Source organism: Phalaenopsis equestris, unplaced genomic scaffold (assembly GCF_001263595.1).
Source record: "Phalaenopsis equestris unplaced genomic scaffold, ASM126359v1 Scaffold000419, whole genome shotgun sequence".
Lineage (NCBI taxonomy): Eukaryota > Viridiplantae > Streptophyta > Magnoliopsida > Asparagales > Orchidaceae > Phalaenopsis > Phalaenopsis equestris.
Genome location: NW_018164860.1, coordinates 124,886 through 139,890, shown reverse-complemented (window position 1 = coordinate 139,890; position 15,005 = coordinate 124,886). Strand labels below are relative to the sequence as shown.

At 35.0% G+C, this 15,005-nt stretch overlaps 1 protein-coding gene across 2 annotated transcripts in view; it reads right to left on the bottom strand.

Annotated features, from left to right (window-relative positions):
* Positions 1-370: 370 nt before the first annotated feature.
* The window catches only part of LOC110027183, a gene marked incomplete at its 5' end in the record, with an annotated part of 23,411 nt that continues 8,776 nt past the window's right edge, over positions 371-15,005 (bottom strand). Inside the window, 6 exon segments of one of the 2 annotated variants that reach the window (XM_020728504.1) lie at positions 371-743; positions 1,319-1,439; positions 1,515-1,661; positions 2,118-2,189; positions 2,314-2,558; positions 9,305-9,371. In XM_020728504.1, the coding sequence (XP_020584163.1) occupies positions 2,352-2,558; positions 9,305-9,371 (274 nt within the window). 2 annotated transcript variants of the gene reach the window in all.

The following is a 15,005-nucleotide window of genomic DNA, read 5'->3' as shown; positions in this document are numbered from 1 at the left end:
TCACATCTAGTGTAATATCACTGTAGCCTAATTTATTCTAAGCTGGCTGCTTAAAAATAATAGGCATTCAATTTCAAAGCTAAATTAGTTTTAAGGGTTAACTGTCTTTTTAGGAAACTTACGCTGCACTACAAACTTAATATTAATATTTCCTGGCAGAAAGAAACAAATTCATAAAACTCAAAATCTTTTGTATATCTAACGCCTCAACTTCAATCTTTACATATGTTACCTTATCTATGCATGAAAATGTATATTTTACTATTAAAAGATTTAAATAATGATATTTTTTATACAACATAACAGATTTGGATAATATAAATGTAAGAAAATAAAGTTTAGATGTAGGATATGTAAATACATGGAGAATTGGGTGGTATCATGTAAATGCCCCAAGAAAAAAAAAACATGGACAAACAAAAAAAGCCATATAATGAACTAAAATCCTAGCTATCAAAATGATCAGATTACAACTGACAAATTTACAAATATAACCACCAAAATAATCATATGAATCAGGCATAGTAATAAAAAAAACTTCAATAGCCAAAAAGGAGTCCATAATTATTCCTCAGAACCGGCTACTCAGTATTTTCCTGAACCGGAACACTTGTCACCCTTACCGAAAGCACCTTTTGACAGAACGGTCTCCCAAAACAGAGTCGCCGCAGGGGATGCTCCATAAATCCATGACGCCGAACCCCTCCTTTCATTTCCAATATATAGAGCACCATTTTCCCTTCCTGTTAACAGATGTCAATTAACACAAATTGATATTTCCATCCATGCCATTAATTCCGCTAAAGGGTATTTACAAACCACCTAATTCCCGTGTAATTATATATCCAACACTTAAAACTTGTTTTTATATTTATAACACCCAAATCTTGCATATCACATCAAAGGTACCAATACTTTAACTTTTAAAAAGTGCATACACATTTTCCAGGTATAGATAAGGTGGTATGATGTATATAGAAATTGAAGTTTAGGTAGATATGTAAATACATAGGAATTGAGCTTTATTTGGTTATGCCTATAAGGAATACCACTATTTTAACTTTTAATTAAGTGAAATACATCTTTTTATGCACGGGTGAGATGACATAGATGTAAAATTTGAAGTTTAGGCTTTAGATATGTAAGTAAATGCATAGGAATCGAGTGGTATGCATATGTATATTCCAAAAAAATAAAGAAGGCTGAATGAGGTTTCACTAAGTTATTATACACTATTAGTCATACCATATAACGTAGATTAATAGGTTCAGCTTAGTACCTGTGCGGTTAACATTAGACAGATTCCCATCACTTTTACCTGAAGCCAATTCCCATTTGTCTTTCTTAATTTGATTGAACGTTTCGTCAGGCAAACATGCCAACTCGATCGAGTTATGGGCTTTCAGCAAACGAACATCGATAAGTGCCGAGAGATTGATCTGCAAAGCCATAGTGACAATCATATTAGATTAAGAAAATCCAGTAAGAAAATGGTTTGTGTCCTCGCTAATCACCTCTAACGAGCCATCTTCCTTGTAAGGCAACACCGTTTGGGGTGAAATGGGTATCTTTGGATTCTCTTCTGAGAAGACCTCAAATTCAGGAGCCGGAACCAACACAATATGTGCAGATCTGAAATCAAATGCTGAGACTTTGCCAACCTATAATCATATAGATATATAAGATTTGTCAGCGCCGCTTGGATATAAACAAGTCAAGAAAGTTGGTTGCGTGTAAATATGAAAGTTTAGGTGTGATATATGTAAATAAATAAAAATTGTGTGCCATGCATGTAAATGCCCCTTGAATTTATTTTAAAGCCAAAGGATGTTCATTATTCATGCATGTTAATATTTTGGAAGATTTACAAACATACTAAATAATTCCTGTGTATTTACATATCAAACACCTGATCGTTAGTTTTTACATACAAGCCATCTTACCTATGCATAAAAAGGTGTATTTCACTTTTTAAAAATTCAAATAGTGGCATTTTATGTGATATGAAAAATTGGGTGGTATAAATGTAGAAAAGTAAAGTTTAGGCGTGCAATATGTAAATATACAAGAACTTTGTGGTATGTATGTAAATGCCCCTAATATTTTTGTTCTCATACTTGGGGTGCTGAAAGCACAGGATAAGCCGTTGATGATGGTTCAACATATCGATAAGCCAGTATATCACCTTTCTGCAACAAATCCAAAGTTAGACTCCATAATTTAGCATGAATGAGCTTAAATTTCATTGAAATATCATAATAAAATAGTAAACTTCTTGACTTGACCGATGAAAAACATGGAAGCAAAATGTACCAGAGGCGGCCGTGTTAGAGGAAAAAGTGCAGTAAAGTCTACTTTGTGCTCGGCATGGCATTCTTAGCTTTTTTGTCAGAAGAATCCCCTTCACGCTTTCTGCCTAACAATGCATGATTTTCCATGCAAAAACCACTCAAATCCTTTTCATTAGCATCGCCGCAAAAAGTTCTTCCTTTAAAGATAGCTGCGGTAAACTGATTATGGTCTTGCTTACTGGTTGTAGCATTCGATAGGACAAATTCCTGAATCATGAGGACAAATTTGCTTGTTAGAGGTTCACATTCTGAGCATATTCTCTCATGCCACTGAAGAATAAAATCGTCCATCACAGTGAAAAGAGACTTTCCAGAGAAACATACATTCCACTTCAACCATTCAGCTTATACTCTTGTAGTTATATCCTGATCTATAATTGAATTTCATAAATTATATCAAGAACTTTAAAAGCTTTGTGTTAGGACTTCATAGTTAGGTTTGAGGGTTTACTAAACCAAGAATGAGATACACAAATAACATCAAAAAATAAAAATTCACAATTCCCAATTAACTTAAGCAAAGATAGGCCTCTTTAGAAGAAAAATAAAAAAAATATATATATATTTTATTTGTTCTATACAATAATTCAAAATTCTCTAAATTCTAAATTTTCAAAAGCAAACTGAAAATAAATATAATACTTTAAAATATTTATGATTTGCATCATTAAAAGAAAACAAGTTGTGTCAAAATTGCAAAATCTCAATCACACGTACAAATCAATCATCACACAATCTTAACAACAATGATAGAACCCACTGACAACAAAAAAAAACAAAAACAAAAACAAAAAAGAATCAACATAGGAAAGTTGTCAAGAATTACTAACCGCTCAAAAAAATTCACATCCAATAACGCACAGCCATTAAGAAGAAATATTTTTCTTCAATCAACCAATCATTCAATTAGTCAATTATAATTTACGAGCTGATAAAATCCTAGTAGTAACCAATAAAGGCCCAAAATAAATAACTATTCAGAATCCCCAACATCTCGCCTAATAGAAAGTTTACTTTAGAACACGTGGAGTTTTAGTGAGAACAAGTTTTCAATCTTAGATTCAACAAAATAGTAAATTTTCAACTTCCAAATTCCGTTTGTAACATTTCCATTAACTTCGAACTGTTTAGCAATAGTACAATACTTAGGAAGGAAGGAATCCAATTAATAATTCTTAACTATTGGACTACCTCCAAATGGAAAGATTGCAGAAACAGCCAAACACAGCTACAGTTCACTATTATAGAAATTTAGACTCGCGATCAAGGCTACATTAAAATCCTAATGGCATCTTAGATTCAAATATGATAATAAGTTCCTTTTCAGATTAAAATACTAATAATGATTTAGACTCGAATCCAATTTTATATCGGATTGTAACTTCTGCTTAATTATAGAGGTTTATTCACTTTAGGAATAGATTCAATTGTAACTCTTCCTTGAATATAGGTTTATTCATTTGCCGAATAGATTTCAATTTTGATTTTACATGCCTTGTCTAACTTTAAGCATGGCCTTTAAATCATTGTGTTAAATAAACACTGATTGCAGGGTCCTAGGCCCAAATTTGAAAAATGCAAAATGAAGGTTTGCGTTAGGCAGTCGACAACCAAGTCGACAACCAATGTAAAATTTTGTTGAAAAATCATGACATAAATCTTTTAAATCATTGTGTTAATGCTAGAGCGTCCCCCGAAAGTGGCGTGTCGTATGACCTGAATACAGTAAAAATTATGTGAGAGCTATTGCATCGGTGCCTGCATGCAATGTTAAATAACCAAGGTTTCCCCACATTATGGACACATGCGAGCAAAGAATTTAGTACACAAGGCTAGTATTAGGATACGATCTTTGAATATAGGCACTGTTACAGATAAATTAATAGAATTAGTAGATATTATGATTCATAGAAAGATAATATCTCATGCATTCAATAATTAAATGGGATGAAAAAAGGGCTTAGGAGATTGAAAGTTTAAATTTTAAACCTTAGTATTCAGACATGAGTCGTACTAGAAATAGTGAATATCTCATGCATTCAATAATTAAATGGGTTGAAAAAAAGGCTTAGAGATTGAAAGTTTAAATTTTAAATCTTAGTATTCAGACATGAGTCGTACTAGAAATAGTGTAAGTGTAATCATAAATAAGAGTTTGAAAGATAATATAGTAAAAATTAATAGAATTTGAGATAAAATTGTAGTATTAAAGATTGTTGATGATACTAAAATTATTAATGTTATAAGTGCTTATACTTCTCAAATAGGTTTAGATATATGTTCAAAAGAAAAATTTGGGAATGACCTAGAAAAATTAATACAAATGATATCTCATATAGAAAGAATTTTTCTTAAAGGAGATTTAAATGAGTATGTTGGTAGAGTGTTAGAAGACTTTAAAAATATTTATAGTTGCTATAGTTTTGGAGTGGCTAATGAAGAAGGTAGAGTCATATTAGATTATATTTTAACTTATGATTTTATTATTATTAATATTTTATTTAAAAAAAGAGATGAGTATAATATCACTTATAAGAATAGATCAATTAAAACATAAATTGATTATTTTCTTATGAGAAAAAAAGATATTCGAGATTGTAAATATTGTAAGATCATTTTAAGTGAAAATTTAACTACTTAATATCGATTATTGATTTTAGATTTTAATATTAAGGGTTGGAAGATGAAAATATAACAAAATATTATCATAGAATTAGATCAGAACATTTAAAAGATACATTAAATCATTTTTACAAGTAAACTTGAAGATCATAAGATATGGGATGTTCATGAAAAAATCGATGTAATGTGGGATAGAGTGTCGAATGCTATTAACCAAGTTGCAATAAATATACTTCGAGAATTAAAATGAAAAACTTTTATAAACAAAAGCAGTTGGTGATGAATAAAAATATACAAGTAAAAATCAAATATAAGAAGTTTTGTTATAAAAATTGGTTTAAATGTAAAAACTTTGATAATTGAGAGAAAAATATAAGGTGGCTCGTAGAGAGTCTAAGAAAATAATTTGTGAAGCTGAGAATTCTACTTTTAGTGATCTTTATAAAAGATTATATATATATATATATATATATATATATAAACTAGCCATACTAAAAGATAAGAAAAATAAAAGATTTAGTCCAAGGAAAAGTATATCAATAATGAAAATAAAAAAAAAATGCTTTTCTTAGATAACGATATTCAACATAGGTTGGTGAGATATTGATTTGAGTAATCTAAATATAAGTATCAATAATAAAATTCTATATTTTTACCGTCACATTAGTAAAACAGAAATATGGCAAACTTTTAAAAAATTGAAAGGTAGAAAATGAATAGGACATGATGGTATCCCAATAGAAATGTGAAACTATTTAGGGTATTTAAAATTTTCTTGGCTTACCAAACTTTTTAATATTATTTTTAAAACTAAAAAGATACATGAGTGGAGGAAAAGTACTTTAGTACATTTTTTTAAGAATACAAGGGATGCACAAGAGTATGCAAATTATAGATGAATTAAGTTTATTTATCATACATTAAAATTATGGGAGAGCGTAATTGAACATAGGTTAAGATGTGATACAAAATTTTCTCAAAATCAGTTTGGATTTATGTCGAGCAAGTCTTTTATGAAAACTATACATTTATTGAGAGGTTTGATGGAGAAGTACAGAGAGTGTAAGATCTACATTTAATTTTTGTTGATTTAGAAAAAAACTTATAAATAAGATACCCAGAAAATAATTTGGATAGTTCTAAAAAGGAAAGGTTTTGATATGGCTTATATTCAATTCATTAAAGATATGTACACAAGTAGTTACTTGTTTTAAAAAAAAGGAGGATTGAATAAGTATTTTTCTATTCCAGTTGGTTTACATCAGGGATCAGCTTTAAGCCCATATCTTTTACTTTAGCTATGGATGTTCTTACTAGACATTTACAGGAGGATGCATCTTATTGTATGTTTTTTGCTGATGATATCCTTCCGGTCGATAAGACTAGAGAAAAAGTCCAAGAAAACTTGAATCATGGAGGTCAACTTTAGAGTCTAAAGGTTTTTGTTTGAGTAAATCTAAAATTGAATACATGGAATATAATTTTGGTTGTAGAATATCTAGTGGTGCGGTCGTAACAATGGGTGATCAAGTCACTAAAAGAGTGAACATATTAGATATTTTGGGTTATTGTTCAAAGTGATGGTGATATAGATGAGCATGTTATTAGTAGAATTCAAGTTGGATAATTGAAGTGGAGGAATGCAATGGGCCTATTGTGTCATAAAAAAGTATTACTCGGGCTTAAAAGGAAAATTTTATAAGATGGTGAGACCTACAACGCTTTGTGGTGCAAAATGTTGGCCTATAAAAGAGAAGCATGAAACCAAGTGTTGTTGTGATGAGAATGCTTAGGGGGATAAGTGGTTTTACACTTAGAGACAAAATGTGAATGAAAATATCTGTGAAAGGGTTGGTGTAGCTCCAGTGGCATGCAAGTTTATAGAGAGCTGCTTTAGATAATTTGGTCAGATTTAAACACTAACCATTTGATGATCTTGTTAGAAGAGAAGAAGCTTTAGATTTGAATTGTGGTAAGGTAAAGGTAGACCTACAAAAACTTGGGCAGGCTGTATAAAAAATGATCTTAATCTATTAGAACTAAATAAAAATGTGCACTCAATAAAACACAATGGAGAAAAAAGATTCATGTAGCCGACCCCACTTAGTGAGATAAAGGCTTTGTTGTTGTTGTTGTCATCTAACTACAAGTATAGCTTCAAGTTAAAAAATGAATTTCACGCAGGTATATATTTAAATTCAACATTAGCTATAATTCATGTATAAATTCATAGTTTAACACCAAATTATCTTCCACATCGGAGGATTTCTCAAAAAAATACTCATGAATTTTAAGATTCTTCGATAATCTCAGCTGGAATATGCATGTTTGTTTTTTTAAGTTCAAGTGTGAAGGCTTTAGAGAGAGGGGTAATATATTCTTTTTATAAACTTCAATTATAAGTGTGTAGTAATAACAAAACTATCACAATAGGCGTCAAACTTTAAAGATCAAGACAAATGCTCAAAAATGAATTTTTACGAATTATAACATAGTTCATTCATCGTCTCTCTTACAAGTCCTTCAAAGAAATAGGAACTGTTGTCTTATGATAGCCTATAAAGGATTTGTTTCATTCCCAACGCTTTGCCAATTGAGAATATCCCACAAATTTTGTTTCAGTAATTTCAACATCTTCAAAATAAAAAAAAATGGCAATGTTCAAAAGAAGTCTTTTGAATTGTTGATCCATCTAAAAAATTCCATAAGGTTATATCTTCCATAAAAATAGGAATATAACTTCGAATCTCATAAAAAATATGCTACAATGTTCTAGAACTTGATATTGCATTTTACAGTGCATCATTTATTATTTTTCACAGACCCAATTAATATATCGAGCTTTAGCTAACATGATGCAAATGCGAGGTAGCTTAAGGTCAATGATTTACTAATGCAAACCTAAAGTGGAATCCACAAAAGCACACATAAAAGATTAAAATTCCCAATCCATTAATTATTTAGTTATGGTTTCTCTTTTGACATTAAATAAAAAGTTATGTATAACTTGCTCTAACCAGTAACTTCAAAAATCTTCAAAATAAAAAAAATTGTAAGAAAATATGAAATAAAACAAGTCACACAATAACCAAAACTAATGATTAAACCAAGAAATCGGTAATTCACCTGGCTAGAACTAACTTAATAAACCAAACAAATCTACTAAAATTTCAGGGAACACCGCTTGCCTTCAATGGAATCACGATTATAAGCACGCAAGTAGTTCATCTGACTAGAACTAACTTAATAAACCAAACAAATGTACTAAAATTTCAGGGAACACGGCTTGCCTTCAATGGAATCACGATTATAAGCACGCATCTGCAAAAGATTAATTCTATGAAATGAAAACAATAACGAAACATCAACATTCATAAGGTTGGAAGGTTGATGTGCTCTTCTCAACAGTTAAGGTTTGCATCTTTTTTATTAAAATTGTCTTCTAGAATTTTTTTTTAATTTTTTTTAATTTTTTTTAATTTTGTGTCAAAATATTGGAACATGGTTTTGTATCTGATTACACTTCAAATATATTTTAAAGAAAATTAGCAAGTTTATTAGAATGGTAATGGGCTCATACTTAAATGAGGGGCAAAATCTACCTGATAGGCGGATAGACAAAAAAAAAAAAAAAAAAAAAAAAAAAAAAAAAAAAAAGGGAGCTTGGACATAAATAACAAACAATTTGTATGTATTTAAATATCTAACACCTAAACATTCATGTTCACATGCATACTGCTCAAATCTTTAATATCACACCAAAGATCCAACCATCATTACATTTTAAAAAGTGAAATACAACTTTTATGGTTATGTTTATGATACCAAGTAATTAAAAGTGTAAATATCAAACTTTGGGTGTTAGATATGTAAATATATAAAATTTTGTGGTATGTATGTAAATTTCCCAAAAGATACCAATTGATCAACCTATAACTTTATAAGCTATTCATTTTAAGTAATTGCCTCGAGCACATTACAGTGCCTCTGCTTAGGCAAAGACAATTTAAATATCAGGAAATCAAATAAATCATTTTGTTGCTTTCACTTTTGATATCATGCTTTGCAACCAATGTTGATTGGTGTAAAGCTATCAAGAATGAAACTTGAAAAACTCCATTCAGATTCACTCTTCAATCAAAAAATGAAATTGGATCAAGATGCATGTGGGTATAATAATATGCGTTAATAACATGATTTATTTCTTCAGAACCTTAGCCTAATTTCAAGTTGAAAGTAAACAAAAATTGCAGACAATAAGAAATTAATTACAAGAAAATCTCATAAGCATTTAAATAAAGTGAAATTATTTAATAGATGAATAAACAAACCTTATTCACATCACATGCAATATGAGGCTCAGATTCCAGAGTATTGTTGGTTCCTCCGGATTGTTGCCTATGAATAAAAACAAAAGAAAAAAAGGACAGAAATACATAAAGGTTACTGTTTCTGTGCACTTGAAAAAGTAAAATTAATCAGTAAAATGACTACAAAGCCCAAACTATGCTACGAGCAAAGTCACGTTTTAATCATTGCAAGACAGTGCGATTATCACTAAGTGGGGGTTTATTGCGGACTATTTGCTTAAGCTGATCTGATAGCGGAGCTAACTCAAACCATAGTAGGAAAATAAATATTATTACTTGAAGTAACTAAGTGGTTACAATCAACACATTTGAAAAAAAAATATAACAGCATGACACCCGAAAATCGGAAAAAGTAACATACACGACACAAATAATCAAACTACGTTGGGATCTCGAGGGCGGGGGGGTGGTGATCAGCAAGGGCTTCGCCCATCGACTAGGTAACAAGGAGTGGGTGAAGGGTGGAAGGTGAGGCGACAACAAAGGATGTGGACAGTGGCAGCAAAGAGGAGGATTTGAGGCAAGGGCAGCAAGTTGGAAGGAGAGGAATATATGGTTGGTTTGCTGGAGCAGCAAAAAATAACAGGAAAAGGTTGTTTCGGGCTGACTACAGCAAGTGAGAATGTCGGTGAGGAGTAGGGGTTGTCTGATGATTTCTCCAACAATGGGGGATTGTCTGATGGGTGGTGGGTGGTGCCTTCTCTGCTTCTGCTGCCGCTCCGTCTTAAGTGTCAAAGTTCGAATGTCACCGGGCATCCAATAACGTAGTAGTTGGACCACATTATTGATAGAGAGCTTCAGCCCTCCCAAATAACTGGCTATTGTGTGCTCATCTATCTCTATCAACTCATATTTCAGCTTTTTCACTGTGTACTCCACTGATAATTCCCTTTATTGCAGGGAGTGGAATTTCAAAAAATTATTCTAGCAGTAGTGTGGGGGTAGGTATTATCACTGAATCACCATCTTTATTTTATCCCAGGTAGTGATCCTGTCTCGTCATCCTCTCAGTCTTTCCCTCTTCAGATTCTCCCACCACAATGAGGTGCTTTTCTTCAAATTGATGGTAGTGAGCTTCACCCTTATGTCAATTGGTACCTCTTTGTATTCAAAGATCCGACGGTCTAGAACCACTCAACCAATTATCCAAATACATTCTTCCTTCAAAACCCAACAAATCTACTTTCACTCCTAGATCTTTGTATCCTCCAACAAGCACTTACTCTCTTGGCCTCCTCTTCACTTAAATCATCTCTACATAAATGATTCAGATGCTCGTCTAGATCTCCTCCTCGGATCTCGCTATCACAGTCAACGGTAACCTCTCCATGTGTCCTTTCCTCAATTTCATTGAGCCGTTATAGCACTCAATAGAGTTTCCCTATTATCTTTCCACGGTAAAACCTTGATCGACGTGGTATGACTAAGGTTTGAGTGTGGGTATCTGGGATAGGATGTACGGGTGTAATGTCAGGTAAGAAAGAAAAAAATTTAGTTAGGTATGAGGTGTTTTGGTAACCACGATAGAACTAGAGTTAGACTAACTCTGATATCAAATGATACCGAAGTTAACACAAATACAATAAACAACAAATATTATTACTGGAAAAGCCATTAGGTGGTTACAATTACACATTCAAAGGGAAAATAACAACAGCACAACACACAAAAAATATGAAAGTGCGACTAATGACAACACCAACCCACATTAGGGTGGATCTTGGAGTGGTGATGGTGATCGATGAGGGTGTGGATCTCCAAAGAAGTATTAAAGGGCAGTTGGAAGGTTAGATGGTGGGCGACAATGAGTGGGTGATGGTGGCAGTTGAGGGAAGGTGAGAAACTGTTAGAACAACGAGAAGGCGGGCTATTCTGGGAGGTGGCAACAAGAACAAGGGGTTTGACATCATCACGGCAGCACGGGGAATGGTTCTGTGTGGCTTGGATAGTAGAAAAACAACCAGAAACAAATGTTTTAGGCGACAAAAATGAGGAAGAATGACGACAACAACGATTGAGAATGCTTGAGGTTATAGGACAACAAAAAAAGGGTTGTCCTAGGGGTACGACAACATGGAACATGGTTGGACAAAAAGGAACTGCAAGAAGAACAACAAAAATAATATTGTTAGGGGAGCCTGCAACAAGGAAGAATGCGTGAAAACGAAGCGGAAGGGATTAAAAGAATTTGAGGAAGGATAAATCGCCACCTCAGAATGAGACACGACCGAAACATCACTCGATCCTCAAACACAATCCTATAAGGGAATATAGTGATGCTGATGACAGTCATAAACAAAAACACGATAAAAATTGTCCTAAAATATGAAAACGACATACATAATATTAGAGAAACTTAGAAGGCAATCCCACAATAAGAAAGTATTCATCGACCCTCAGATTCACTGGACTGAAATAATTCACACAAGGGTTGGATGGATGACCGGTCCAAGGGGCTCGGTGTTATTGCGCCCTACATAAGAGCGGGAGCGTGCATCCCACAAAAGCGCAGGAGATGCACCATGTTATTCTTTCGAGATTGGAGGGGCTTCAACCTCATCTAGTATGATGATAAGCTATTGATCATGATGTTTGGAAACATGCTCTATGGTGGGGTTGCCCTGTGTCTGGTATTGTTGCAGGCTGACGCTCTATCATCACTAAAACTAATCCCCCCCAACGCTTCTTCACTAACCTCGAAATCCGCAGAAGGTAAGAAAACTATGCTCTTTCCGTTCTTGGTGAATGAGTAGGTGTTCTTGAATCCATCGTTAATTCGACGATCAAAATGTCAGGGTGTCTTCCACGAGATGTGATAGACATCTATGAGCACCATGTCATCCCACACTTGATCCTGTAACTAAATGAAAAACTCCACGAGGCATCTCCCATTAATGTTGAATATATTCATCTTCAACCACGCCAGAGAGTAAGGCTGGGAATGCCACTGAGTCGTTATGCTCAGCTTGTCCATCATCTGCATTGACTCCACATTCTTGTTGTTACCTCCACCGATGATAATGTTGCATACCATTTATTTCAGAGTACAACGGGTGTAAAATATGTTGTGGTGAAGGCACTGCTCCTCCCTTATAACCTCAGTCTGTGGGACGCGTCAAATCACAAACATCTCACCCACATCCAGTGGAGGTTGGTACTCACCCTGCTTTTCAACTGCCTCATATTTGCTCACCTCCTCCACTACGTCGTGTTCAATGAAGGACACAACTTTGCTTGTCAAACGGCTGGAGATGATGTGTCCATATCCGTGGCACCTGAAGAATTTCCTAGTTGGAACTACGCTAGGGGTGCTATTCTTCTAAGGCCTTTTCTCACTATGGGAAGCTCTGTCAAACTCCTGGCTAGTCTTCTCAACTTAGGCGTGCTCCTACTAATGTCTCCAGTTGTGGGTGGTTGTCTGAGCGGTAATGGTGCATGCTTTGCTTCTTTTGTCTCTCCACCTTCAGTGCTAAAGTCTGAACTTCACTCGACGTCCAATAAGGTTGTAGCTGGACAACATTAGTAATTAAGTGCTTCAGGCTCTTGAATGCCTAGTTGTTGTGTGTTCATCTGTCTCTTTAAGCTCACATTTCAACTTAAGTTGCATAAATTTTGTTGTGTACTCCTCCACTGAAGGTGGTGGAGCTTCAAGAAATTATTATAGCAATCGCGTGGGGGTAGGTACTATCATTGCATCGCCTTCTTCATATTCTTCAAGGTAGCGATAATGTCCGACCCTTCACTCCATCTTTCTCACTTTAGATTCTCCCATCACAACAAGTCACTTTTCTTCAGTTTGATGACAACAAGCTTCACTCTTTTGTCATCTGATATCTCTTTGTATTCAAATATCCTTTCAACAGGCTACAAACATTCAACAAAGTCATCTGAATTCATTCTTCCCTCGAAATCCGATAAATTTACATTCACTTCTAAGTCGTTGTATCCTTTAACAGACACTTGCTCTCTCGATGACACAAAGCTTCCTCGTGTGGACGTGGTCGTAGCAAAATTGCGGGAGCGACCAGCTAGCGATCCGACCGGTCCACGTGAATCTTGAGCTGGGCGTCACAGGCGAGGATTTTGACGGGGCGAGCAGCCTCTCGCACCCCCCGCCTCCTTCCTTTTCTGTTCCTCTGTATGGGAAGATTTTGATGGCTATCCAAGTATCGTTCTTGCCTCCCAACCCCTCCTTCTTTGTAGGAGTTTCCCTTACTTCTCTTCTTCACTCCTCCAATAAGAGTCTATTTATTACTGTTTCAGAGACCTAGAGGGAGTTCTTGCTAGCTATTGCTTTCAGATTCTTGTGTGGAGTCCTTTTTCCCTTTATGGTCTATATCCAAGGAGGTGGTAGTACTCTGGTTGTATCATACTCGAAGGTGGTGATTGTATCTTCCCTAAACCTTCCCTTCCCTTTCCCCTTAGCCGCCGACCACCACGACCCTTACCCAAATTGCCACTTGCCCACTTTCCAACCTCCAATTTGTTGTCCAGCCCCTCCAAACCGGTTGTCCAACACCACAACCCATTGTTTTGTAGCCAAACCTGACGCCCAACACTCAATCTTTGTTGTCGCCACCCTCGCTAGTCATCCTTATCCACCTAGCCAACCCCTACCGCCCTTGGGATGCACTTTCGAGGTGTTTGTTTCGTCATTTAATGTTTAGGTGATGTTATTTTCAGTTTGCGAGTGTTGTAACCCTATTTCCCTGTTAATAAAAGTTGTTTTTGTGGTTTAAGCATTCTCTTATGGTATCACCTGGTATTAGAGCTAGCCCAACCCTACTCCCGTCCTAGGGTTTCCTAACATTCGGCATAAACCAAAACATTCTTTCTTAGCACCAAATATCCTTTATACAACCCTAACCCTAACCCCACCAAAATTTTCCTTTCTTATTCCTAAACCTTAGCCATGTCACTAATGAGATACATGCTCGAGCCTACCCGAAAGGAGATAAGACGAGAGATCCACTGACTTCAGTGGTGGGTTACGAACATTGAGAATGAAATTCAATGGGAGGTTACTCTTGATTGTGATCGAGAGACTCAAAGAGGAGAATGAGAGAATCTGAGGATGAAACGGGAAACACAATACCGATGCCTACCAGCTTGCAACAGACAAAAACTGCAAACTCTATTTTCAGAAGTGGAGGAACCACACCTCCGAACGAACCCCACATTTTACAGGCAGGGGTCAACCTCAGGTTCTTATAGACAGAGTGCACCCAAGGGAACACCCATGACAGCCCCGTCCGAGAACAAACTGATTCAGAGAAGAGAACAAGTGAGACGGATTTGGTCATGTGGAATCAGAATGCACCACCAAGGGAGAGATCTATTTTACTGAGCAAGGTGTTGTTGAAAAATTAGGTAATCACACAGTTGATATGGAAGAAGATGAAAACTTTTGGGAGGATTCTCCACTTGGAGCTAGCGAGAAAGAGAAGCCATCAATTCCAATGGACCCCAAGAAAGAGATTTCAGCTAAATTAATAGTAACCATTCTGAAAAGTAGTGATCTCGAAGTAATGAGCGTTCAAGCAGAGTATGAAACTGTGGCACCTTAAGATATCGTTTCATAAGAGTTGAGAGGAGCAACAATTAGACCAACCTTGGCAATCCAAAGGGTTCACAAGCTTGAGGGACCGACATCAGATACAGG